We start from the raw sequence: 27626 nt of genomic DNA on the forward strand, positions 1-27626 counted from the left end.
CTGTAGTCTCTTACATGTGCATAGCATTATGCCTAAAAAACAATGTACATGCCTTAATTTGAAAATAATTTCCCAACTGATGAATTACTGAATTCTACATCTGAAACTAAGGATGTACTCCATATTGGCTAACTGAATTTGTAAAACAACAACAAAAAATATTTCTAAGAAAAAAATGCTAACCACCATCTGAGCTTTCAGCAAGTAGTTATCATGAATCACATATATTAACATGATAATAAGTTTAAAATATTCCAAAAATGACCAAAACATGACACAGAGACATGAAGTGATCAAATACTGTAGGAAAAACGGTGCTGATAGACTTGTTTGACACAGGGTTGACTGCCATAAGCCTTCTGTACACTGAGCACTGTGCAAGTGAAATTCTGCATTTCCAGATGCCCTGGCAGCTACGGTTGCAGGTGTGTTAAGTTCTGTCACTCAGATGCCTGGATTCAGAGCAGAGTTTAAGAGGGCAGCAAGGCAAGATGCAAGGTGGCCATCCTCCTGGCATAGCTAAGGCCACAGGGTTTTATCACAAGCAGCTTCTTGGTTTTGGGGTTTCTGATTCCAGCAGAAGTGAACTCCTGGAACTAGAAGTTGTTTTTAGAAGCCCCATTTACTTTTACACCCATTCCAACAATTTTGGAAGCCACAGAACACATAATAAAAACTTCACTTAAACCAGCTAGAGGAGTTCCTGTTATCTGCACCTGAATGCTAACTCAGGCCAGGTGCCAGGGTCTCCAAGAGCACCCTCAAGCTTCATGGTCCCTAAAAGGACCCAGAGGATCCAGAAGTTGTTGTATTCACAGTTGCCATTTATTGCAGCAAAAAGGAGAGAGTAAAATCTCCAAGGGAAAAGGTACATGGGACAAAGCCTGGAGGAAGGCAGGCAGGGGCCTCTAAGAGTCCCCTCCTAGAGGAGTCACATGGGATACTCATTCAGCAATGATGTGTGACAAGTGCAAAGTGTGGTCAATGAGGGAAGCTCCCCTGAGTTTGGTTGCCCAGGGTTTTTATGGGGGGGGGGTGTCAGTCACATAGTCATACAGTGTCTGCATAATGAACCTCCCTTACTAATAAGCACCCACGGGGGAAAAATCAGGTGTTTGTTATAAATCACATTGCTGGTGTAAACTATCTAGAAAAACATTTACCGCCTGGCTCAAGACCCCAGACATGCAAAACACTCATCAGTGAGAATATTCCAAGAGCTCAGTTTCCATGAGCCTGTCAAAGGCCAGTCACCAAAAACAAACAAACAAACAAACAACAACAAAAAAAAAACAGCCTTTTCTTGGGAATGTGCCTTGTTTGAGTGACTCAAAGCAGCTGACTTAACCCTTTCCCACCTACCAGGATTCCCACTTATGGATACTTATAGTAAAGAATTACTCAAAATATGGAAGAAAGTACAGAAATATGAAGATATGATATAATTTAAAATGGCAAAAAGGGGTAGAGGGAGAGGTTTTGTGACTGAAGGTCTCAGGATAAGAAAACAGTTATGTCAATTGTGGTTCATCTGCTTAACCAAGTTTTAGGCAGTCACTAAAACAGGATTATGAAGCAGTATCATTCATTTTATGAAGAATTAGGGTAAAATAATTATATGTAATATGGAAAGAAAAGTCAGGATATGAAAAGTGTCTATATACTCTAATTAAAACTACATAAAAACTGGGAAGACATCTACCAAAAAAGCAACAAGTGGGTAACTTTTTTCTTTATTTTCAAAATATTCTGTAACATAGCTCTTTACTTTATAATTTTAAAAAAATAATTTTTAATACCTTAAGCAAACTACCGCAGGTTTTTGGTTTGCTTGTTTTTTTTTTTTGTTTGTTTGTTTGTTCAGCTGGATAAGCATTTCTAAAGGCAATGGTAAAAAGATCTAGGGACACAAGGAGGGAAATCAAAGTCATATCCATACCACCATTGTCAATTTGGATCTGGTCAAAAATTACATAGGTTCAATTTCCAAGTATTAGTCTATGGAACTTCTATGTGGAAACCATGGTATCACCAAACACGGTCCACAATGAACAGAAGTAGCTGGAACACTGGGTCTGGGTGGTAATTCAATATGTATTTCAAGTTGGCCTAAAATGGGAGTTGTCAGTTGGTATGGTTCCCTTTTGATTTAAATTTGAATATTCATCAACTTTAGCAATTTCCTCTCCTCCATCTAAGAAAGTCCTTAATGTTTTCCATATAATATTTGTTCAGCATGGTTTATGTTCACATTCCTTTTCTAATGTTAATTAAATCTCTAGTGGGGTAAATTATTAACTTTATCAAAAGTAGATTTAATTACATTTTTTAGAGAATCTAAAAGTCTTAATAAAAATCAAATATCAATGAAATTGTAACTGGTGATGCATGTTTATTAAGGTTTTTAAGTTACCTGAAATAAAAAAAACACAACTCCTTTCTCCAGAATGGTAATTAGGAGAATGCCATTAAAAAAAAAAAAAAAGTATGATAATCATGTCTTTATAGTTACCTCCTTGTATGCTTTAGGATTTAAAATTTCATTTATTCATTTTATTCATTCAGTGAGCAAATATTCATTGAGTGTATATTTATTCCAGGCGTTCAACATACAGCAGTGAACAAAACACAGAGCCTACTGTTGGGGTAAGAGTTGGTGAGGGAAGATGTACAACACAGAAATTTAGTAATAAAGTACTTTACATAGTGATAAGTGCTTACAGGGTGGAAGGAAAGGTAATGACAGAGTAGGGGTGCTATTTTTAAAAGAGAGCTCAGTGAAGTCCCTGGAGCGAGTCACAGTTGAGCAGAAAGCAGACCGCAATGAGGGAATGGGCCAGGCAGCTATCTGTGAAAAGCATTTCATGCAGAGGGAACTGTAGGGTCAAGGCCCTAAGAAGGGACAGTACTTGATTTGTGTGAGGAGCTACAAAGACCCCAGAGAGGCTAAAGAGTAAACCAAGGTGTATTAGACTGCTCGGCTGCCATGACAAAGTACTGCAGTCTGGTGACATAAGAGAAATTGATACTCTCACAGTTCTGGAGGGTAAATATCCAAGACTGAGTTGTCAGCTGGGTTGGTTTCTTCTGAGGCTTCTCTCCTTGGCGTATAGATGGTCACCTGACCCTAATCCTAACCTTATTTTAGTGGCTCTTAGAGGGACACCCAGAGTCTGACACTCCCCTTGACCCATGCCCTAAACTCAGACCCCCCATCGAGATAGGAACAGCACCAGCAGATCAGGTATGCCATGCCCTTAGGCCCTAACACTAAACCTAGGTTGGGTCTGAGCAATCCATCCCCAGAATCCTGACTCTAAAACCTACAGGACTGGGGACACTTGAGTAATACCAGAGGACTCAGCATGCCACCCAGAAGGAAACTTTGTCATTTGGAACTCTGGAAGGGATTCCGAACACCAGAAATCTGCATGCCCAACTCTGGCCACCCCCCACATTCAGCTGGCCCATGGACACAGACCTGAAGCCTGACAGTCACCCTGAACCTGACTCTCAACTCAGTCCTCCAGTGAAGATAGAAAGAGCACTTGCAGACCGGGCCTGCCACGCTCCTAGGCCCTATTGCTTATCGTGGCTTCAGTTCTGAAGCTCCTATCCCCAGAAGGCTGGCACAAACACCCTACAGTTTGGGGACACCTGAGCAATACCCAAGGTCTCAGCCTGCTCCCCAGAATGAAACTGTGTCATTTGGAACTCCATAAAGAATTCAGAGAAGGTGAAATCTAAATGTCCACCTCTGGCCACGCCCACATTCAGTGACCCCTGAACAGGAACCGAGAGACTGACACCCTGAACTTTGCCCTCAACTTAGCTCCATGTAGATTCAACAAGTTCTGGTAGACATGGCCTGCCATGCCCCTAGGCCCTTACATTAAACCTAGGTTCAGTTCTGAGGGTTCTGTCCCCAGATGCATGGCACACAAGCACCCAGATTGGGGACATCAAAGCAATACCAGATGACTCAGCCTACCACTTAGGGGGGTGGGGGGAACAGGTCATTTGAAGCCCTAGTAAGGATTCACAGGAGGAAAAATGTGCCTTCCAAAGGAGGTTACCCCCATACTCTGTAGCCCCTGGACAATAACCCAGAACCTGATACTGACCCTGACTGGGGCCCTCAATTCAGTCTCCGGGAGACTCAGCACAGAGCTTTCAGATCAGAACAGCCAAGATCATAAGCCCTAGTTCTATTGGGGACACTCGAGCAATACAAGAGGACTAAGAATGCCACCCAGAAGGAAACTGTGCCATTTGGAACTCTAGAAGGGATTCAGATTAGCAGAAAAATGTATGCCCAGCTCAGGCCACCCTGACATTCAGTCAGCCCATGGACATAAACCTGGAGACTGACACTTACCTTGAACAACATGCTCAACTCAGCTCCCCTTAAAGATCAAAGAAGCACTGGCAGATAGGGTCAGCCATGCCTCTAGGCCCTTACCATAACCCTAGGTTCATCTCTGAACCTAGGTTCAGTTTTGTCCCCAGAGGCATAGCACACAAGCCCCCTGAGAACTCAGCCTACCATTCGGGAAAAAAAAAAAAAAAAAGTTATTGGTAACCCCAGTAAGCATTCACAGGAAGACAAATATGCTCCCCCAAGTGAGGGCACCCCCATGTTCTGTGGCCCCTCATCAAATACCCAGGGCCTGGCACTAACCCTGACTGGGGCCCTCAACTCAGTCCCTGGGAGACTCAGCACAATGCTTTCAGATGAGAACAGTCAAAGATCATAGGTCCTAATGCTAACCCTAGATTCAGTTCAGAGTGGTCTGTCCTCAGCAGCCTGGCTCCAAAATCCCAGGGCTTAAGGACACCTGAGCAATACCAGAGAACTGATCCTGCCACCCAGAAAGAAACCATGCCATTTGGAACTCCCAAAAGGATTCAGATTAGGAGAAATCTTTATGCCCACCTGAGCACACCCCTAATTTCCAGCGCCCCCGGACACAATCCTGGACTCTGACAGTCACCCCGAAACAGGCTCTCAACTCTGCCCCCCATAAAGATCAAAAGAGCCCTGGGAGACCATGCTGGCCATGACCCTAGGCCCTAACCCCAACCATGGGCTCAGTTCTTCTGCTCCCAGAGGCCTGGCACAAAATCCCTACAGTTTGGGCACATCTGAGCAATACCAGTGGATTCATCCTGCCACTCAGAAGGAAACCATGCCCTTTAGAATGATGGAAATGATTCAGAGCAGGAGAAATCTACATGCCAACTGTGGCCACCCCCACATTTGGTGGATTCTTGGACACAAACCCAGAGCCAGACACTCACCATGACCCACACCATTAACTCAGCCCCTCTGGAAGCTCCTACAGTGCTATGACTTCGGACTGACCATGCACCAAGGCCCTATCCAAAACACTAGGTTGAGTTCTAAGAGTTCCATCCTCAAGGGCCATGTCCCAAATCCCCAGGTATTGGGGACATCTGAACATTACCTATAGACTCAGACTGCCACTGAGAAGGAAACTGTGGCATATGAAACTCTGGGAAGGATTCAGGGCAGGAGAAATCTACATGGCCACCAAAAGCACGCACGGGGACACAAACCTGGCCCTAACCCTAGGTTGGGATTTCAGGCTTCTGTCCCTAGAGGCCTGGACCCCAAGACCTCCACACTGTGTGGGCTTGGGTTCTTACGGGCTTGCTTCTTTCAAAAGTTCCTGTTGTCACAGGACACACATAAATAATTTTTTTTTTCAATTTAAGCAGATATTTTTACTTCCATTTACCTGACTCTATAACCTATCTTTCAGGGTTTTTTTTTTTAGATTTTATTTATTTATTTGACAGACAGAGATCACAAGTAGGTAGAGACACAGGCAGAGAGGAGGCAGAGAGGAGGAAGCAGGCCCCCTGCAGAGCAGAGAGCCCGATGTGGGGCTCCATCCCAGGACCCTGAGATCATGACCCTAGCAGAAGGCAGAGGATTAACCCACTGAGCCACCCAGGTGCCCCCTATCTTTCAGTTTTTAAAAGAAGCGGATAACTCCCACACACCTCGAAAGGAATGATTTTTCACTCCTTGAAAAGTCAGCTATAACAACAACTACTACAATAAAACTTGGTTCCAATTATATATATATACATATATATGTGTATATATATATATATATATATACACACACACATTAAAAAAAAAAACTTGAGGCCTGAAAGAAAAAACTTAAGAGCATTTAGATGGTAATAAGGGAGGCTATTTTCATAGCATCAGTGTAAGGCAGTATTTTGTGAATAAATCTATAAGTTCACAAACAGTACTAAACAAGAAAAACCAACTGATTAAATTGGTTTTTATTAAAATTAGGAATTTCTGTTCATCAAAAGATACCAGGAAAAAGTGGAAAAGATAATCCCCAAATGTCATGATTAGCAAAGGACTAATATGCAGAATATATACAGAAAGAGAAGTTTCATGAGTTAAAAAAAAAAAAAAAGTATGGGGTGCCTGGGTGGCTCAATGAGTTAAGGCCTCTGCCTTCAGCTCGGGTCATGACCTCAGGGTCCTGGGATCGAGCCCCACATATGGCTCTCTGCTCAGTAGGGAGCCTGCTTCCTCTTCTCTCTCTCTGCCTGCCTCTCTGCCTACTGGAGATCTGTCTGTCAAATAAATGAATAAATAAAAATCTTTAAAAAAAAAAAAAGAAAAGAAAAGTGGTTCATCATTACTTAGTAAACTTAGGTATGTGTCTTGTGGAAAACATGACCACAAATTCTACCTGTTTCAGTTGGCAAGCCTCCTTTTTAATCGTGACTTGGCTGCTCCTTTCATCACTAGATAAACATATTTCTCTACACCCTTTATCCAAGATGACCTTAGGACGTGCTTTAACTAGTAGAGGGAGGTGGATGTGATGGTGTGAGAATATTGAGTCCATACCTCAAGAAGCCCAGAAGCTTCCATCCTTGCCCCCTCTGCTGTCATGAGAGTGCTAAGTGAAGAAACCAGGATAGTCCTGGTTTATTAAAAAAAAAAAAAAATCTTTTTTTATTTTATTTAAAAATAAAAATCTTTTATTTATTTATAAATAAATAAATCTTTTTTAAAAAAGAAAGAAAGAAAAGAAAAGATGTTCACCATCACCCATCATCTGAGCTACCTCTGGAAGTGGGGGAAAGGAATGAGAAGGAGAAACTGCCTAGCCCTGGCCCATTCTAGCTGCTCACTGCTCTTGGCACACATCTGTCTACATAGTTGACAGAGCCCAGCCTCAGGATGGGCTAACTCAGGTTCCTCAACACTCAGGGGAACAGCTGGCCCAGGGCTCAGGGACATGCTGAGGGAGGTGGGAGGGAAGGTTGCCCCTCCCACGTCATCTCCTCTGAGCAGACAGCCTGGCATGACTGCTGAAAACCCACTAGCAGTTTTGAAAGACATGCTATGGATGAACTAAGGCATGGACAGATAGAAAATGATATTGGTTTTTAAGGTTATGTGCTGTCAGCACAGGGACAGCTTCCCTGAGGAGAACTAAGGGAAGAGCAGGCCAGATTGAAAAAGGAGGAGTGGCTCTCCTGATTGGAGACGAGGGGCCCCCTTCCACCAGCAGGGCATTGTGCCCACCTCACAGGGGATCCATGGAAGTGTTCCATCAGGGGACTGACAGAGCTGCCTCTCAAGAAGGCTACCCTAACATTGGGTTGCACATGGCTACAATGATGAGGGCCAGATGGATGGAGGACAATACCTCAGGGGCAATGAGAAGAGCAGAGGCTCATGACCATGAAGATGATGAGAAGTAGGAGGTGGCAGCAGGGTGGCAGCTCAAAAGTACCATGAGCTCTGTGCCCACAGTTAGACTGAATGGATGCCTTCTGAGCCAGGCATAGCTGATCTCAGTGGGCTCCAGACTAGTTTGGACATATGCTCTTCTCTTGTTTTTTAAAAACACTTTGAGAAGCGTTGGTTTTACTTCTTCTTCTACCATCTGGTTGAACTCCTCAGTGAAACTCTGGTCCTGGGCATTTGTTTTCTGGGAGGATTTGATTATCAAATTGGTATTTTATTTGTGATCAGTGTGTTTAGATTTTGTTTTTCCTTCATGGCTCAGGCTTTCTAGGTTGTTGGTAGGAACTTATCCATTTCTTCTAGGTTGCCCAAAGTGTTGGCCTCTACTTGCTCATAGTACTGTCTTACAATTCTTGGTATTTTTGTAGTGTTCAGTGTAATAGCTCGTGTTTCTTTCTGTTTTTTTTTTAAGCTTTTCACATTTTTTAATTTAAATTCTGTTAGCCAAGGTATAGATTTTGAGGAGCATATGTCCAAACTCATTTTATGAGGGCAACATTAACCTCCTATCAAAACAAGACAAGGACGCTACAAGAAAAGGAAAGGCCAATATCCCTCTTGAACAGACACGCAAAAAGCCTCAGCAAATGATCGGCAACATCAATTCAACAATCCATCAGGAGAATCACACAACACAATCCAGTGGGATTTATTCCACGGATGCAAGGAGGGTGCAAGGATGCAAGGAGGATTCGTCAGGGGAACATATGGGCTGGGCATCAGACTCCTCTCGGGGTGGTAGAAACAGGGCTGGAAGAGTGGAGCATTGTATGCACAATGACTCTTCACAGAAGATACAAATGAAACCTTTTAAAAATTCGTTGGCCTGCCCTGGTGCACAGAAGGCTACTACTTCTTCAGAGGCAGTTGACAGATTTATGCCTAGGACAACACAGCTGCAGAAGTGGAAAAGAAGAAGAGAAGATGATCGTAAAGTTGGAACTTTTCTCGGAACAAGCACGAGTAGTAATGAGGTTATGATTGGGCCTCTGTTACCTCACATACCTAAAGTGGACATGCATGACGACTCGTTGAATACAACATCGAATTTAATTTGGAATAAGCTTCAAGAGGTCATTTCATCTGTGCCAAAACCTCCAGAAGACAAGCTGGAAGATGTGAGTACAAGTCATTCATTAAAGCAAAGAAGAAGAATATAGACTGCCGGCAACCAATTATGTTTCTGTGGAACTATTAACCTTTTGCTTTTAGCCTGTCACTTTAATTGTTGAAGAGATTGTACTGCTGGTATTTTTTTTAATGCACTTCTCTTTATAATATCATTCATGCTACTTACCTAATAAAATTTCATCTTTAAAAAAAAAATTGGCACATCCACCAGTGGGATACATCACCTGAAGAAAATAAAAGACAAAAATCCTAGGGTGATTACAATAGATGCACAAAAATCACTTGACAAGATTCAATATGCATTTGTGATAAAGACTCTAAACCATCTGGCTGTTGAGGGAACATACTTCAACCAAATAAAGGTTTGAAAAGGCCACTGCTGACATTATACTTAAGGGTAAAATGCTGAAAACTTTTCTGCTACGAACAAAAACAAGATAAAGATGCCCACTCTTAACAATTTCTCTCATCATCATATTGAAAGCCCTAGCCAAACCATTTAGACAACAAAACAAAACAAAAAATGATATGAAATCAAAACAGGAAAAGGAAATGGTCACTATTTGCAGATGACATTATACTTCATGTAGATTTCCCTAAAGAGTCAAAAAAAAAAAAGTTAGAATATACAAATTCAATAAAGCTTCAGGATACAAAGTCATTATACAGAGACCTATTGCATTTCTTTTTTTTTTTTTTAAGAAAGTATTTATTTGACACAGAAAGAGAGAGAGAGACAGCACAAGCAAGGGGAGCAACAGAGGGTCAGGGAAAAGCAGAGGGTCAGTGGTGTCTGCTTTTCCTGAGCAGGGAGCCCAATGCCAGGCTCATTCCCAGAACCCCAGGATCATGACCTGACCCAAAGGCAGATACTTAACTGACTGAGCCACCCAAGTGCCCCAACTTGTATTTCTGTGTACTGATGACCAACTTTCACAAAGAGAAATTAAGAAAGTGATGCCATTGACAATTGCATCAAGAAAAAAAAAATCTAGGAGTAAAAGTAACCAAGAATGAGAAAGACCTAGTATATAGGATACATGGCAAAAAAAGGAAGGACAAACATATGCATGTCAGCAGGTGAATGCATGGGCCAATGATTTGGAAGATGACACAAATAATTGGAAGCATATTCCATGCTCATTAACTGGAAGGGTTAACTACAGATGTGATGAAATCCCTATCTGAACTCCAGTGGTATTATTCAAAGAAACAGAAAACAGTCCTAAAATTCATATGGAAACACAGAAGACGCCAACACCCAAAACAATCTGGAGAAAGAAGAAGAGAGAGGAGTCCAAGGTAGTGGAGAAGTAGGAGACCTTCCTTTCTTCTGGTCAAAGGCATTTAGCTAGGTAGCTATCAAACCATTCTGAACACCTGCAAATTCAAGCAGAAATCAAAAAAAAATAAATAAGTAATAAAATAAAATAAGAAAAGCTGCAACTCTACAAACAGAAAATCAACCATTTTCCACAAGTACAGAAATGTAAATCTGTATGGGGTACAGAAACATGAGTCTAAGTCACTAGGCAGGAAGGTCAACTGTTGGGGCGAGGAGCTTCTGTCAGGCAGCTACCACCAACTGCTAGGGCAGCAGAGCAAAAAATCAGAACTTTTAGAAGTCTGCTCTTGTGAGGGATGTCACTCTGGTGGCTAAGTAGGGGGTAGACACCTCAATGGGACAGTGTGGTCTCAGGATCCTTGGGGTCCCAGGAGGACCAGGGTTACTTGAGGGCACCAAAGCTCCCAGGTATTAGAGCAGGGAGACTGGCTGAAAAGAGTGAGCCCAGGAGTGGACTCTAGGCTGGAGGTTGCCACAAACTGTGATCCATGGTCAGTCTGCCTATGGCTCTTTGAGAAGGGGCCCAAGAAGCACCATAAGTGGAGATAGCCCCAATCCTCCTCCAGGAGGAGTGGTGCCCAAGCATGCTGCAGGAGTCTGCTGGCTTTGGAGACTCCAAACGGGGTCATGTTACAGAGATAGATATTCTCAGCCACCAGTCTGGTGAGCACAGAGTGTGGACAGAGACCAGGGAGACACAAAATATTGACCACTTTCTGTGAGGTTGCACTGAGGACAGGGGCCCAGAGCTCTCAGCTCTGGGAGTCCCGATGTTCATGCTCATCCAAAATATTGGAATCATTCCCTGCATATTTTCAGACCACAATGCTTTGAAAATGGAACTCAGTCACAATGGGAAAGTTGGAAAGAACTCAAATATATGGAGGCTAGAGAGCATCCTACTGGAGAATGAATGGCTCAACCAGTCAATTCAAGATGAATTTTTAAAAATCATGGAAACACCTGAGAATGAAAACACAACTGTTCAGTATCTTTGGGACGCAGCAAAAGCAGTCCTAAGAGAGAAGTATATAGCCCTACAAGCCTTTCTCAAGAACAAAAAAGGTCCCAAATACACAGCCTAACCCTATAGAGGTAAAGGAACTGGAGGAATAGCAGCATATAAAGCATAAACCTAGAAGGAGAAGAGAAATAATAAAGATTAGAGTAGAAATCAATGAAGTAGAAACCAAAAGAACTGTAGAACAGATCAATGAAACTAGGAGCTGTTTCTTTGAAAGAATTAATAAGACTGATATACCCCTGACCAGCTTCTCCAAAAGAAAAGAGAAAGGACCCAAATCAATAAAATCATGACTCAAGAAGGAGAGATCACACCCAACACCAAAGAAATACAAGCAATATTAAGAACATAGGATGGCAACTCTATGTCAACAAACCAGTCAGTCTCGAAGAAATGGATGCATTCCCAGAAACATAGAAATGACCAAAACTGAACCAGGAAAAAAAAAAAAAAGGAAACCTGAAGATACCCATAATCAGCAAGGAAATTGAAGCAGTCATCAAAAATCTCCCCCAGGAAATAAGAGCCCAGCACCAGATTGCTTCACAGGGGAATTCTACCAAATATTTAAAGACTTAGTACCTCTTCTTCTGAAACTTTTCCAAAAAAAGAAGTGGAAGGAAAATGTCCAAACCCTTTTGATGAGACCAGCATTACCTTGATCCCAAAACCAGACAAAGACTCCCAAAAGAAGAATTACAGAAAATTGTGTCTGATGAATATTGATGCAAAAATTCTCACCAACGTACTAGCCAATAGAATCCAACAGTCCATTAAAAGGATGATTCACCATGACCAAATCGAATTTATTCCTAGGCTGCAAGGGTGGTTTGACAACTGCAAATCAATCCATGGAATATACTACCTCCATAGAAGAAAGAACAAGAACCATAGGATCCTCTCAATAGATGCAAAAAAAGCATTTAACAAATTAAAGCATCATTTTTGATCAAAACTCTTCACTGTGCATGGATAGAGAGTACATACCCCAACATCATAAAGGCCATCTATTGGAAACCCGCAGGGAATATCATTCCCAATGGGGGAAAACTGAGAGCTTTTCCCTTCAGATCAGGAACACCACAGGGATGCCCATTCTCATCACTATTCGTTCAACATAGTACTAGAATTCCTAGCCTCAGCACTCAGACAAAGAAAATAGATAAAATGCATCTAAACTGGCAAACCAGAAGTCAAACTCTCACCCTTTGCAGACAATAAGATACCTTCTGTAGAAAACCCAAAAAACCCTACCCCAAAGTTGCTAGAACTCATCCAGGAATTTTGTAAAGTGGCAACAGATAAAATCAATGCACAGAAATCACTTGCATCTGTCTACAGCAATAATATGACAGAAGAAAGAGAAATTAAGGAGTCCATCCCATGTCTAATTGCACCCCAAACCATATGATACTTAGGAATCCCTCTAACCAAAGAGGCAAAGGATCTGTGCTCAGAAAAATACTGTAGTCATGAAAGAAACGGAGGAAGAAATGGAAAAACATCCCATGCTCATGGATTGGAAGAATAAATATTGAGAAAATGTGTTTGCTACCTAAAACAAACCACAGATTCAATGCAATCCCTATCAAAATACCATCCACATTTTCCCCAGAACTGGAATAAATAATCCCTGAATTTTTATGGAAGCAGAAAAGACCCCAAATAGCCAAAAGAAATGTTGAAGAAGAAAACCAAAGCTGGTGTCAACTCAACTGCAGACTTCAAGCTCTATTACAAAGCTGTAATCATCAAGACAGTATGGTACTGGCACAAAAACAGACCAATAGATCAATGGAACAAGATAGAGAAACCAGAAATGGACCCTCTACTCTAGGGTCAACACAACTTTCTCAAAGCAGGAAAGACTATCCAATGGAAAAACAAAGTGTCTTCAATAGATGGTGCTGGGAACATGAGACAGCCATATGCAAAAGAATGAAAGAGGATAATATCCTTATACCATACACAAAAAATAGACTCCAAATGGATGGAATACCTCAAGATGAGATAGGAATTCATCCAAACCCTTGAGAACAGAGGCAGCCACCTCTTTGACCTCGGCCAGAGCAACTTCTTTCTAGAGTCTCCAAAGGCAAGGGAAACAAAAGCAAAAATGAACTGTTGGGATTTCATCAAGACAGAAAGCTTTTGCACAGCAAAAGAAACAGTCAATAAAACCAAAAGACAACAAAAAGAATGAGAAAAGATGTTTTAAAATAATGTATCAGATAAAGAGCTAGTATCTAAAATCTAGAAAGAACTTACCAAACTCAATACCCACAGAATAATCCAATCAAGAAATAGACCAAAGACCTGAACAGACATTTCTCCAAAGAAGGCATCCAAACGGCCAACAGACACATAAAAATGTGCTCGCCATCCCTCAACATTAGGGAAATACAAATCAAATCCACAATGAGATACATTTAGACCAGTCAGAATGGCTAAAATGAACATCAGGAAATGACAGGTATTGGTGGGGATGTGGAGAAAGGGGAAGCCTTTCATACTGTTTGTGGGAATGCAAGCTGGTGAGCCCACCCAGGAAAACAGTGTGGACATTCCTCAACAAGTTGAAAATGGAGCTACCCTACAACCCTGCAAGTGCACTGCTGGGTATTTGCCCCAAAGATACAAATGTAGTGAATTGAAGGGGCATCTGCACCCTGATGTCTATAGCAGCAATGCCAACAATAGCCAAAGTATACAAAGAGCCCAGACGTCCATCAACAGATGAATGGAGATATATATATATATATATATATATATATATATAATCTGTATATATACACAGACACAGACACACACACACACACACATGCAAGGGCATATATATATATATATATACCATCAAATGTTATGCAGCCATCAAAAACTGAAATCTTGCCATTTGCAATGACATGGATGGAACTAGAGGTTATTATGCTAAACAAAACAAGTCAATTAGAGAAGGACAATTATCATATGATCAAACCGATATGTGGAATTTAAGAAACAAAACAGAGGACCATAGGGGAAGAGAGGAAAAATGGAAACAAAATGAAACCAGACAGGAAGACAAAGCATAAGAGACACTTAAACTCAGCAAACAAACTGAGGGTTTCTGGGGGGGAGTGGGGAGGGGAAGAGGGTGGCTAGATGATGGGCATGGGATGGGTATGTGCTGTGGTGAGCACTGTGCATTGTGTAAAACCAAAGGATCTCAAACCTGTACCCCCTGAAACAAATAATACATAATATGATCATAACTTAAAAAAAGAAATCAAGGAAAAACACTTAAAATAACATATAAACTAAGTAAAAATTAATTAATTAATATTATCACTGATAAGAAAGAGAGAAAGAAAGAGTGTACGAAAGAAAGAGAGAGAGAGAAAGAGATTAAGTGAGTTGGAATCACCAAGCAAGATTACAAAGCTGTTGTCATCAAAATGGTATGGTACTGGCATAAAAACAGACACACAGATGAATGGAACACAACAGAGAGCTTGGAAACTGATAATCATAGTACTTTCGACAAAGTTTATTCATTAGTATATTAAAGGTATATTTAAACTTAGCTCTGATAGTTCTGATTAACTCTGAATGGGAATTCATAATATTTATGTATTGTTCCAATCATTGCTTCCAATAAATACATTTTTTAAACATGCTGTTTTATATAAATATAACAAAATAAGGAAGATTTAGGATCCACATTCTTAAGATAAATTAAATTCACTTTAATAAACCTACCACAGAAAAGGAAATATAGATATTCATCATCACAAGTCAGAACATCCCATAGGAAGACAATCCACCACAATCTGGTATCTGCTGGAAGGATATAATAGTACTTAAGTAGTTGTGCCCAAATGTTCAACCTGTTGAAAGCTATAGAGCCAGCTACTCATTTACAAAAACACAGATGTCAGAGGAAAGTCCTAACAAAGAGTATAAAGATGTCACCAATGAAGCCCACACTGCATATATTCTGAAAGGAAAATATTTTCCAAACAAATAAACTGTAAGACCAGAAAGAGAGAAAGAGAGAGAGAGAGAAAGGAGGAAGGGAGAAAGAAAGAAAGAAAGAAAGAAAGAAAGAAAGAAAGAAAGAAAGAAAGAAACCTTAGAAATTAACCCACACATGGTCTTATATTATGATTCAGCAGCAGAAAATATACAATGGGGAAAGGACTGTCTCCTCAGTGAATGGTACTGGGAAAACTGGATGCTAAATGCAGAAGAATGGGACTAGATCACTTTCTTGCAATACCCATAAAAATTATGAATGGATGAATGACTTGAACATAAGAACTGAATCCATAAACCTCCAAGAAGAAAACGCAGGTAGTTAGTTTCTTGATATTGGTTTTGGGAAAGAGTCTTTTTCATCAGACAACAAAAGCAAAGGCAACTAAAGCTAAAATAAATGAGTGGAATGACATCAAACTGAAATTTCTGCATGACCAAAGAAACCATAAAACCCTTGAATGGCAACCTACCCAATGAGAAAAAATAACCGCACATCATATGTATGAGATGAGGCTAATATCCAAAATATACAATACAGCCCTTCCAAACCAAACAAAAACTGAATAAAAACTGGGGAGAATATGTGAATAGTTACTTTCCAAAGATGGCATACAGGTGGCCAATAGACACAGAAAAAGTTGTTCAACATCACTAACTGTCATCAGGGAAACATAAGTCAAAACCACAATCAGCTATCACCTCACAACTGTTGGAACAGAAATCATCCCAGAGAAAGACACCAGGTGTGGTCAAGGGTGTGTACACAAGGGGACCCTGTGCACATGGAAACCAAAAAGTACTGAACACATACATACTGAGAACAGATTGGTGGTTGCCAGATTCAGGGAAGGGGGGAAAGGGGTGAAGGTGGTCCAAGGTGCCATGTTTGAGTGATAAAACTTGCAAGTCATGAAAACTTCTGTGCAACATGGAGACTAAAGCTAGCCCTGCAGGATGGGGTACAGGGTCCCCTGCTATTTGAAAGTAAACTGTTGCTAGGAAACCTTTCACAGCAGAAATGGTGTAAACTGAAAAAAAGAATTACCATTCATTTCTACAGAAAAATGAGTGAGCATGCTCAGACACCAAAAGTTCCTTCTCTTTGACTTTTCTTGGGCCTCAGAACACAACATCCTAATGGGTGCCCAAAATAATTGGAGATAAAGCAACAGATTCTCAAAGACACAATTCAAAGTGCTGGTGGCTGGACGTGGAGAGCAGTGCCCAAGAAGGGGATGGTAGGGGTGCACACTGTCTCTGTAGTGGTTCCTCACAAAACAGATGCTGAACATGATGCCCACACTTTCACTTTTGTAAGAGGGAAATCCTCTTCAGGTTTCTTCCTCCTACTGGAGCTGGGTAATAACTTATTTATTTCCAAGAAGCCAACTCTGTCTTACCATGAATTTGAGAAAAGTGGGGGAGACTTATACTTGAAAGTTGCTAAGGGGGTACAAGCTCAAAGTTCTCCTGGATACAAATATCAGCAGATCCACTGTGAAAAACATCTTCCTCAGCAGGTGGAACATGGACTACCTCCTACCCTCAGAAACCTCCTTCTTCACCTCACTTGGGACAATGCACAAGAGCTGGGAGTTACCTCAGTTCCTCCTTTCTACCATTCCCAGTATCAAACCCATTGCCAAATCCTGTGAGCTCCATCTTCGATAGGTACCCAGAATAGGACTAACCCCTCCTTCCAAGGCCACCTGTCTGACCCACACTGGAGCCCATCTCTTGCCTGAGTTCCTGGAAAAGCTTCATCACTGACCTCCATTATCCATCTTCAATGCTGTGTCATCTGTTCTCAACACTGTAGCCAGGATGGCCCAGGGAAACAGGGTCCCATGGGTTCACAGCTCTGCAATAGCTTTCTGTCACCCTGCTGTCACCTCCCTGAGGTCATGTCCTAAACTGCCTCCTTGGTCACAGGGCCTTCCTGATGCTCCGGGACATACATGGTATGGCTCTGCCCCAGGGCCTTTGCACATGCTTTCCTTTACATTTAGAAGGGTATTGAAGTGATATCACCCACCTTTTTTAGAACTTGACTCATGCATCACCTTCCTAGTGAAGTCCCACCTGGTCCCTATGTGAATAGCAAGCCTCGCTGCCACTCACCTTCAGCACTTAGTTCTGTCTCCTCCTTTCTATTTCCAGAGAAGTTATCACAGTCACCAGTCCCTCTCAGTAGAGGGAGAAATGGAGGTCTACTTGGATGTTTTCACAACTGACTTTCTCCATCTCCTAGACCAGAGGACTGGCAGAATTCTACCAAACCTTCCAAGAAGAAATAACACCTCTTCTCCTGAAGCTGTTTCAAAAAATTGAAACAGAAGGAAAACTTCCAGACTCTTTCTATGAAGCCAGCATTACCCTGATCCCCAAACCAGGCAAGGACCATACCAAAAAGGAGAATTTCAGACCAATATCACTGATGAATATGGATGCTAAGATTCTCAACAAGATCCTAGCCAACAGGATCCAACAACACATTAAAAAGATTATCCACCATGATCAGGTGGGATTCATCCCTGGGCTACAAGGATGGTTCAACATTCGTAAATCAATCAATGTGATACAACAAATTAATATGAGAAGAGAGAAGAACCATATGGTCCTCTCAATTGATGCAGAAAAAGCATTTGACAAAATCCAACATCCGTTCCTGATTAAAACGCTTCAAAGTATAGGGATAGAGGGAATATTCCTGAATCTCATCAAATCTATCTATGAAAGACCCACAGCAAATATCATCCTCAATGGGAAAAAGCTTGCAGCCTTCCCATTGAGATCAGGAACAAGACAAGGATGCCCACTTTCACCACTCTTGTTCAACATAGTATTAGAAGTCCTAGCAACAGCAATCAGACAACAGAGAGAAATAAAAGGTATCCAAATTGGTAATGAAGAAGTCAAACTCTCTCTCTTCGCAGATGACATGATTCTTTATATGGAAAACCCAAAAGACTCCACCCCCAAACTAATAGAACTCATACAGCAATTCAGCAGCGTGGCAGGATACAAAGTCAATGTGCAGAAATCAGTGTCTTTCTTATACACTAACAATGAAAATACAGAAAGGGAAATTAGAGAATCGATTCCATTTACTATAGCACCAAGAACCATAAGATACCTGGGAATAAACCTAACCAAAGAGGTAAAGGATCTGTACTTGAGGAACTATAGAACACTCATGAAAGAAATTGAAGAAGACACAAAAAGATGGAAGACCATTCCATGCTCTTGGATCGGAAGAATAAACATCGTTAAAATGTCTATACTGCCTAGAGCAATCTATACTTTTAATGCCATTCCGATCAAAATTCCACCGGCATTCTTCAAAGAGCTGGAGCAAATAATCCTAAAATTTGTATGGAATCAGAAGAGACCCCGAATCGCTAAGGAAATGTTGAAAAACAAAAATAAAGCTGACTGGCAGAAAAGGTGACCAGACCTCTTGCACAGACAGGATGCCCAGGACAAGAGATCCCCCTACTACACCCTGAAGACCTCAGGAAAATGAGCCCTAAGAGGAATCCACTTGCACATGAAACCTGAAACCAGACACCTTCTTTGATTCCAGGTAAGCACACACATGTCCTCCCCTTGCCTGATGTGCTCATCTGAGAAAACTGAGAGAGAAGCATCCCGGGGTCTAAATCTCCCTCTGGTCAAGGGAGGGATGTCTGAGAAACAGACATCTCTCCTCCCTGCACCAGCTACCTCTGATTGACATCCGGCATCCTCCTGTGCTGGGCCAGAATAGTGCACCTGTCCCCCTTTTCTGGGATGTTATCACAAACCAGGATTTGCTGCACAGTTTTCAGGAAGTTACCACCAACAGCAGCAGCAGCAGGTCACCCAGGTTTGGTCTCAGTCTCGCATGTCAGGCCCAATGTGGAACTAGAGCTTCAAGGAGACTGGTATGCCATGTGGCCTTGGAACATACTGGCAGAAGCTGAGATTTCAGTTCCAAATGAATACTGGCCTCCTCTACAAAGAACAGGAAGAAGAGGATTTCTCAGGGGTGTGCCTCTGGATGAAGTGCTTCTACTGACTGAATTCAGAGACACCAGGAAGAGGACACCTGCCATGCCTCGCCGGAGGAAGCAAGGGGCACACTGGGCAAGAATCCATAATGTTGCCATGGGTTGCTCCCCACCAAACCCCCCTGCTGATATGGGGGTCAGAGAAAAGGAATCAGCTTTCATATCACATCTGCAGCAGGAGAGCTAGCCAGGGAGCAGAGCCCTGTCCAGGGAGCAAGCTGGCCTGTGCATCAAGAGCGATGGGACACCGCCATGGCATCACCATCTCTCAGCCATCTGATCTGACTCCCCTGCCAGGCTCACACCTGCTGACGTGGTGACTCCTAAGACCCAGAGGCTGCTTTCCACCCCAGAGCAATGCTACTCACAGAGAAGCAAACTCCAGTCTCAGAAACATGTTCATAATTAGCTCTGGAATTCCCTTGGTTTGTCTACACTGGCCCACCAGGTGTCCCTTCCAGATCATTCCTCCAGTGCCCTAGGGTTTCAAGCCACCTTCAAGCTTTCCTTCAAAAGGCAGGGGTGGATCCATTTAGGCAGACCAGCCGAGTGACTCTGTGTTCAGGAAACTCAGACAGCATCCACCCTGGACACCAATGTTTCCAAGTCCAAACTTCAAACCCTCACTCACTGGTCATGGACCACCACATCAGCATGAAGATGGCTCTTTCAAATCTCTTATCTCCCTTTCCTTAAAATAAGAAACCAAGCTCCAGTCACTACTCTATTTTCCTTTCAGAGAAGTAAGGAAAAGGATACAATAAAACTGCATGGTCATGATCCCTGGGTCCTGGGATCGAGCCCCGCATCAGGCTCTCTGCTCAGCAGGGAGCCTGCTTCCCCCTCTCTCTCTGCCTGCCTCTCTGAGGACTTGTGATCTCTGTCTGTCAAATAAATAAATAAAATCTTTAAAAAAAAAAAAACTGCATGGGCACAGCACACTTCTATCCAAAAATTCCATGTTCTTCCTCATGTGGGCAGCCAGACATTGAAATACTAATGAAAGGTGCCACAAGTTCAGTCCTCATATATAGACTTGACCTTGTGTTTTTCCTTTTGATATTCTATTCCTGAAGTAAATGTCTAGATTGCTTTCTAAAAATAACAAGAGTAATAAATGACATGGTCATGTAAAGGTCTGGGTCTCCAAAACCAGACAACATGGCTCTGGTTCAGATAAGGATGAAGACACAACCTCATTCAAGGAGGCAAAGCCCACACCCTTAGGGATCCTGACATGCCTCATGGGTGATGAGTTCCTTTGCTCCATGGGCTTGTCTGAGTGCAAAGGATGCTGTCACCCTCCAGCATTCATTATGGTTTCTTTATAAATGTCCCAGTTCAAGTCACAAGGGACTCACTGGGTCAAGCTTTTAGAGCCCAGGATGGGCCACCAAGTAAGCAGCCACCTCTTCTCCTCTCCAGGAAGGGCTATATTTTCTTTGGGAGCACAATGAGTCACTCCCTGAGCTACTCAACAACCTATACTCCTTCTCCATTTGTCCTCCTCACAAAGGCCACTGCATCCTGTTAGAGCTCTGTCATTGTCTTTTATTTAAAAAAATTTTTTTCTAAAATGAAATTGGACCATTTCCTTACACCACACACAAAAATAGATTCAAAATGGATCAAGGACCTCAATGTGAGAAAGGAATCCATCAAAATCCTTGAGGAGAACACAGGCAGCAACCTCTTCGACCTCAGCCGCAGCAACATCTTCCTAGGAACATCGCCAAAGGCAAGGGAAGCAAGGGCAAAAATGAACTGTTGGGATTTCCTCAAAATCAAAAGCTTTTGCACAGCAAAGGAAACAGTTAACAAAACCAAAAGACAACTGACAGAATGGGAGAAGATATTTGCAAACGACATATCAGATAAAGGACTAGTGTCCAAAATCTATAAAGAACTTAACAAACTCAACACCCAAAGAACAAATAATCCAATCAAGAAATGGGCAGAGGACATGAACAGACGTTTCTGCAAAGAAGACATCCAGATGGCCAACAGACACATGAAAAAGTGCTCCATATCACTCGGCATCAGGGAAATACAAATCAAAACCACAATGAGATATCACCTCACACCAGTCAGAATGGCTAAAATCAACAAGTCAGGAAATGACAGATGCTGGCGAGGATGCGGAGAAAGGGGAACCCTCCTACACTGTTGGTGGGAATGCAAGCTGGTGCAACCACTCTGGAAAACAGCATGGAGGTTCCTCAAAATGTTGAAAATAGAACTGCCCTATGACCCAGCAATTGCACTACTGGGAATTTACCCTAAAGATACAAACGTAGTGATCCAAAGGGGCACGTGCACCCGAATGTTTATAGCAGCAATGTCCACAATAGCCAAACTATGGAAAGAACCTAGATGTCCATCAACAGATGAATGGATCAAGAAGATGTGGTATATATACACAATGGAATACTATGCAGCCATCAAAAGAAACGAAATCTTGCCATTTGCGACAACATGGATGGAACTAGAGCATATCATGCTTAGCGAAATAAGTCAAGCGGAGAAAGACAACTATCATATGATCTCCCTGATATGAGGGAGTGGTAATGCAACATGGGGGCTTAAGTGGGTAGGAGAAGAACCCATGAAACAAGATGGGATAGGGAGGGAGACAAACCATAAGTGACTCTTAATCTCACGAAACAAACTGTGGGTTGCTGGGGGGAGGGGGTTTGGGAGAAGGGAGGTAGGGTTATGGACATTGGGGAGGGTATGTGCTTTTGGGTAAATTGGAAGGGGAGATGAACCATGAGAAACTATGGACTCTGAAAAACAATCTGAGGGGTTTGAAGTGGCGGAGGGGTGGGAGGTTGGGGTACCAGGTGGTGGGTATTATAGAGGGCACAGCTTGCATGGAGCACTGGGTGTGGTGAAAAAATAATGAATACTGTTTTTCTGAAAATAAATAAATTGGAAAAAAATTTTTTTTCTAATATTGGAATGTGGTTCACAGAAGAGAAAAAAACATGAACACCCACAAAGAATTCTTTTAATATTTCAGGAGATTTCCCATTGTTTACTTAAAATAGGAATGAAAATGCACAGACAGCCCCTTCCACTAGCAGGTACAATTCACCAAGGTGACTTAAAGGAGAGCAGGAAATACAAGAGGAACGGATGTTCTAATGACCCGTCATTTCCACCAGCTAACTTTTGAAACTTCACACACACACGAAGAATGAAGCACAAACCAACATCTCAGCCTGGCAATGCAGAGAAGTCTGAACTGGAGGGACAGGGACAGACGAAGTGCTCATGTGTGTTGGCTGGGGCCCGTGCACAGAAGAAAGGGCTCTGTCAGCTCTCCACCTGGGCCTCCCCTGTCCTCAGCCAGGAACCTGCTCACAGTCCTGACCTGTCACAAGTGTCACACGGGAGACACACAGTCGCCCCTGGAGTCACCCCTGCCCACACCCTCCTGCAGAATGCACTCCGCTCTCCTCTGCGACCCCTGTCAGCTCTCCCCAGGCCTGGAACCCAGGGGTACCTGGGTGGCTCAGTGGATCAAAACCTCTGCCTTAAGCCCAGGTCATGATCCCAGGGTCCTTGGATCAAGCTCTGCATTGGGCACTCTGCTCAGCAGGGATCCTGCTTCTGCCTGCTTCTCTGCCTACTTGTGATCTCTGTCTGTCAAATAAATAAATAAAACCTTTAAAAAAAAAAAAAGACCTGATAAAGGCAAGACACAGAAACTGGTTTTTCTAGGTAGGGAAAGAGAAAACACCTATTTGCATTTTCTTATTGAGAGCAGACCAACAATTGAGAATACTTTGTCCTTTTGAACAGAGTGAAAGCCGACTTTCAATCTTATACCAGTGTCTTTAAAATTCATCCATTTCAATCTTAGTCCATCCTGACCACACCTAAAATTCATTTCCAAAGATTTCCCTTCACAAACCTTCTACAACTTTCCTTTGCATTCAGATTTTGTCCCAAGCCATTTCTTTCCAAACAATCATCTCACTTAGAACAAAATTACCTTCTTTTATCTTCAACAAAATGTATTCCCATTACTTATCTTTCCTACATGTCTCCTACTTTTCCACATACAGAGTTGTTTTCCTTGTTTCCATCAGTCTTAGTTATAGTTAGCAGAGTTTTTCACTCTTTGGAAAGCTTAATCTACAGTGAAGACTAAAGAGTAACCAATTGTGAATTATTACACCAGAATTCTTTAGATGGCAAATTTGTGAATCAAAAAAGCACTAGATATGTTTACCAACAGATTTAAATATCCTATGTTTCTTTGCAGTAAGTCAAAAGCACAAACCTATGTCCAATTAACAGTGATTTAGCCCTTTATCCTATTTGGAAAAGACCCAATGTCCAACAAATTTAATTCCATTTATCATCCGAGCAAAACTGTAAAGTTTCAGGTTACCAAAGACTTAGAAAGCTATCTTAACAATTACCCATGAAAACTCTGAGACATACAATTAACCATCAGTTTAGTCATCTTTTTGTTAACAAACTGCAACAGAGATAATATGAGCTAATTTGACCTTCAGCAAACCTCAATAGAATAAGCTTTACATTTAGTGCTGATAACTTTAAAGACACTTAATTAAACCAACACTTAACCTAGTTCAAATATGGATTTACGTTCCACCTGGGCCCACCCAATTTTCAATTTTTACCTGAGATACAGGTAGGTAAATCTGGAGTGGGAGGTATTGGGTCCAGGGTGTGCACTTCTTGCTCCTTAACAATGAAGAGAGGAGGAGCCATGGTGCATGAAGCACCCAGGATGATCTAGAGGCCAGTTTTGTAGGCTGCACCCAAGTTGGTGCAGAAACAGGAGAAGGGGGAGACCGAAGAAACAAAGTGCTATCAGAAGGCAAAGAAAGGGTTCCTGGTTTTAAAGACTTTATTTATTTATTTGTCAGAGAGAGAGGGAGAGAGAGCAAGCACAGGCAGACAGAGAGGCAGGCAGAGGCAGAGGGAGAAGCAGGCTCCCTGCCGAGCAAGGAGCCCGATGTGGGACTCGATCCCAGGACGCTGGGATCATGACCTGAGCCGAAGGCAGCTGCTTAACCAACTGAGCCACCCAGGCGTCCCAGGATTCCTGGTTTTAGAGCTCATCAGCAACAACAGAGGAGCAGATGCTGTGTTTTCCTGCCAACAAGCAGGGAGGAGTTAGGCAGTCCACGTGGGACCAGAGAAGACAGGGAACTTCCCTGAAACAAAGGGAGTTTTGGCAGCTGCTTGGAAATATTCCTTGAAGTCCCCGTCCCAAGGGAGACTAACAACATTTGGCTCCAGTTACAGCCATTAACCCAGGAAATGAGTGAGGGAAAAAACCCCACATCTATTAGGAGGAATGGAGAGAGAGAAAGTCAGAGTCTCCTTTGCTAGGAGTGGTCTTTGTATCCTCCCACAACTTGGGTTTACCGGGAGGAAGCTTATTTAGATAATTATCATCCAATATGTCAGGAGGGGGGTTTACTAGCCAGACATATTTGGGCAAATGCATTCTGCAAGAGGCCCTTAAGTTGGGGTCTTGGTGTAGAGCAATGAAGGTACCCTAGGTCTATTTGCCCTACCTGGGCTGAGGAGATCTAACACATAGATCCCACTGAGGCCATGCAGTGTTACAGGAGCTCAGTCATTTCCTAAGTTTTGGAACACAATTTGTTTCCAGTGGGTCAAAAGGCACTCCAAGGTAGAGTCCTTGGGAACTGAATAAGCCTACTGAGGTCATGCTCCCAAAAAGGTAAAGAGGGTCCATTACCAGATCCCCCCTCCACCTGTCTCCTGGCTGGCGTCCCACGCAGGATATATCAGAGGTTCCCATGTGTCAAAAGTGACTGCAGGCATCCCTCAAGCAAGACATTGCTATTGATCACAATTGTGCCTTCCCATGAAGGCATTCCTCCCATAGAAGGCCCTGGAGGGATGCTGGTGTCCTAGGCAACATTAGGTGCCTGATAAATGGACTGAAATACCATGCCACACCATGCCATCATCTGCCCTGAAGGTTGCATACTGCCCAGCCATTTTAACCCATGAAAAATACTATAAAAGTTTCACAAGAGGAAATTACAGAATTTGTAGCTTTAAGCATTTAGTACAGGATACGGACAAGAAACAGTAAAGACTGAAATCCATCATGGTCTAAGCGACATTCCAACACACATGGTCATGACAGCCAACTTCCCTAAGAAATGGTCCCTGATTGGGTTTAAATTCAAATGTATACTGGTTTTGGCCAGCTCCTAGTGTAGGTCCTTTGGCCAGAAGCATCTAGACCACGAGTGAGGAGGGGGTCACATTAGATCAATCAGGAGGAAACCTCACATTGGAGTCTTAAGATTAGCATCCATCCTGGTGATGGGTGGCTATCCTGTGCCCAAGACAGACAACTTTGTATAAGAACAGGAATAAAGAAAGGACTTCAGGTTTCTGGGTCTTATTACCATTCTGTCCAGGGTACTCACTTCCTGCCAAAAGGCAGACATTGTCCTCCCCATAAAGTAGCCATGGGCTAGAGGATTACAGCTTGAGTAATGGACATGAAAGTGTTCCAGTAAGACCATACTCCTTGAAAAGCCCCTGAAATGAGAGTAAAGGAAGAGGAGAGAAAGTACTAACCAAATTTGCACCAAAGCTCAGAGTCCAGATGTAAAGATTCAAAACCCCATGTTCGGGTGCCAAATAATGATGTTTTAGGATATAAGTGAGGTTCAGTGGGGGTGGGGCCGGAGCCAATGACCAAGAAAGAATTCTTGAGACATCTTCGGTGCAAGATGTTGGTTTATTAAAGCACAGGGATGGGACTCCTGGACCTAAAAAGCTGCCACATGGGGGTTCTGGCAGGCAGCTGATTATAGACTAAGGGGTTGGGGGAAGTTTCAATAGAACTTTCATATGCTAAAGAGGATCCACAAGATACCAGAGGATTTGCCCATCAGGTTAAGATTGTTGTCCCCGCTAGCAAAGTATTAACATTAACGTAGTTGGGAGATTCCTGGAAGAATGGCACAAAGTCCCACTCAGCGAGGGTGTCACAGGGTGTCAGCTTCTGCTTTGTCCTCAGCTTGCCTTCTGTTCCCTCATCACTATGATGTTTGGGAAGTAAGTATTCATGGGTAAGGTTTAGCAATGTTTATAAGCATTGTCTCACTTTGTACAGGAGGCTGAGTTGAGCATTTTTAAATACTATTTCAGACCTGTCTTACAGCACACTCTGAACATACCAGAGCCTGAATCAATTTTAAAAAGATAGTTCTTTCAGTAACTTTAATATCAGAAAAATATTATAATGTCTCTATTCCTAGGGATCTTTGAGTATCTCACTCAGAGGTCCTTCACTCCTAATGATCATGATGCACAGAGGTAAAAAGGCCAGCTGAATTCATTCCAGTTAACCACACAAGAAAATCTGTATCGTGAGAGAACAGGGTCTGAATTGGTTCACTGCAACCTTCCCACGGGGGCTGGGGAGACAGGCAGGAGGAGGGCGGCTTTGCCTGCACCCCAGAGCAGATCCAGCACCTCTAAACTGTGTTCTATGTCCGACCCAGCCCCCCAATCATCTTTGCATTGCCACGTGTGCATACCAGCCTCCTGTGATAGCAGGTACAGAACATATGTGGCGATCCTACCCCTGATGGCATCCCTAGAAGTAGAAGCCAGAAGACCCCACAGTGCAGATGGGGAGCCTGGGGAGGCCCTGAGAGGCACAGGGTCGGTCCAGGGTCACTGCCCTGTGCACAAGCAGGGACTCAGTCTGAGCCCAGCTCTGTGTCCTCACAGCAGGGACACCATCTGCATCCAGGCCCCACAGGGGCTGTGGGTGGACTCTGTGGGTGTCACTATATGGACAGGGCATGGGGTAGAGGGTAAGAGCGTAGAGCACTTGGGGGCTCTGGTGTGAGGAGGAAGTCTGGTAAGCAGACGTCTGGCAGTGGTGACCTCACTTCCCTGACAACAGAGCCCAACAGAACTTGGAATCCAGGTAACCAGGCACCCACATTCCAGAGACAGTCCCCTACCCAGCTCATTTCATTGGAGAGCCTTGAAGGAACAACATGTTCGCATGTTGCATCCCAAAGTCCGGAGACTGGAAGCAAAGGAAACCCCACCGTGCCAATACTTTCCTTCGCTGGGCATGTCATATCAGGGCTTCCGGACACCTCTGGCCATTTGGCTGGAAGGACCAAAAGGTGAAGCAGGGAGGCTTAGAGGCAGCCACCCAGCCCCACATGCTCTGATCAC

General features: G+C 42.9%; 1 protein-coding gene across 1 annotated transcript; it reads left to right on the forward strand.

Moving 5' to 3' along the window:
• Window positions 1–8585: 8585 nt before the first annotated feature.
• Window positions 8586–8979, forward strand: LOC122919204 (RNA-binding protein 48-like). The gene has a single exon (XM_044268091.1). It carries the CDS (start codon window positions 8590–8592, stop codon window positions 8977–8979), a length of 390 nt encoding a protein of 129 aa, XP_044124026.1. The 5' UTR covers window positions 8586–8589.
• The last annotated feature ends 18647 nt before the right edge of the window (window positions 8980–27626 follow it).

This window comes from Neovison vison, chromosome 11 (genome assembly GCF_020171115.1).
Source record: "Neovison vison isolate M4711 chromosome 11, ASM_NN_V1, whole genome shotgun sequence".
NCBI classification, from domain to species: Eukaryota; Metazoa; Chordata; class Mammalia; order Carnivora; family Mustelidae; genus Neogale; species Neogale vison.

What these genes read in the sequence shown, in the direction of transcription:
- LOC122919204 (XM_044268091.1), top strand. Translation starts at nt 8,590, where the DNA reads ATGCACAATGACTCTTCACAGAAGATACAAATGAAACCTTTTAAAAAT.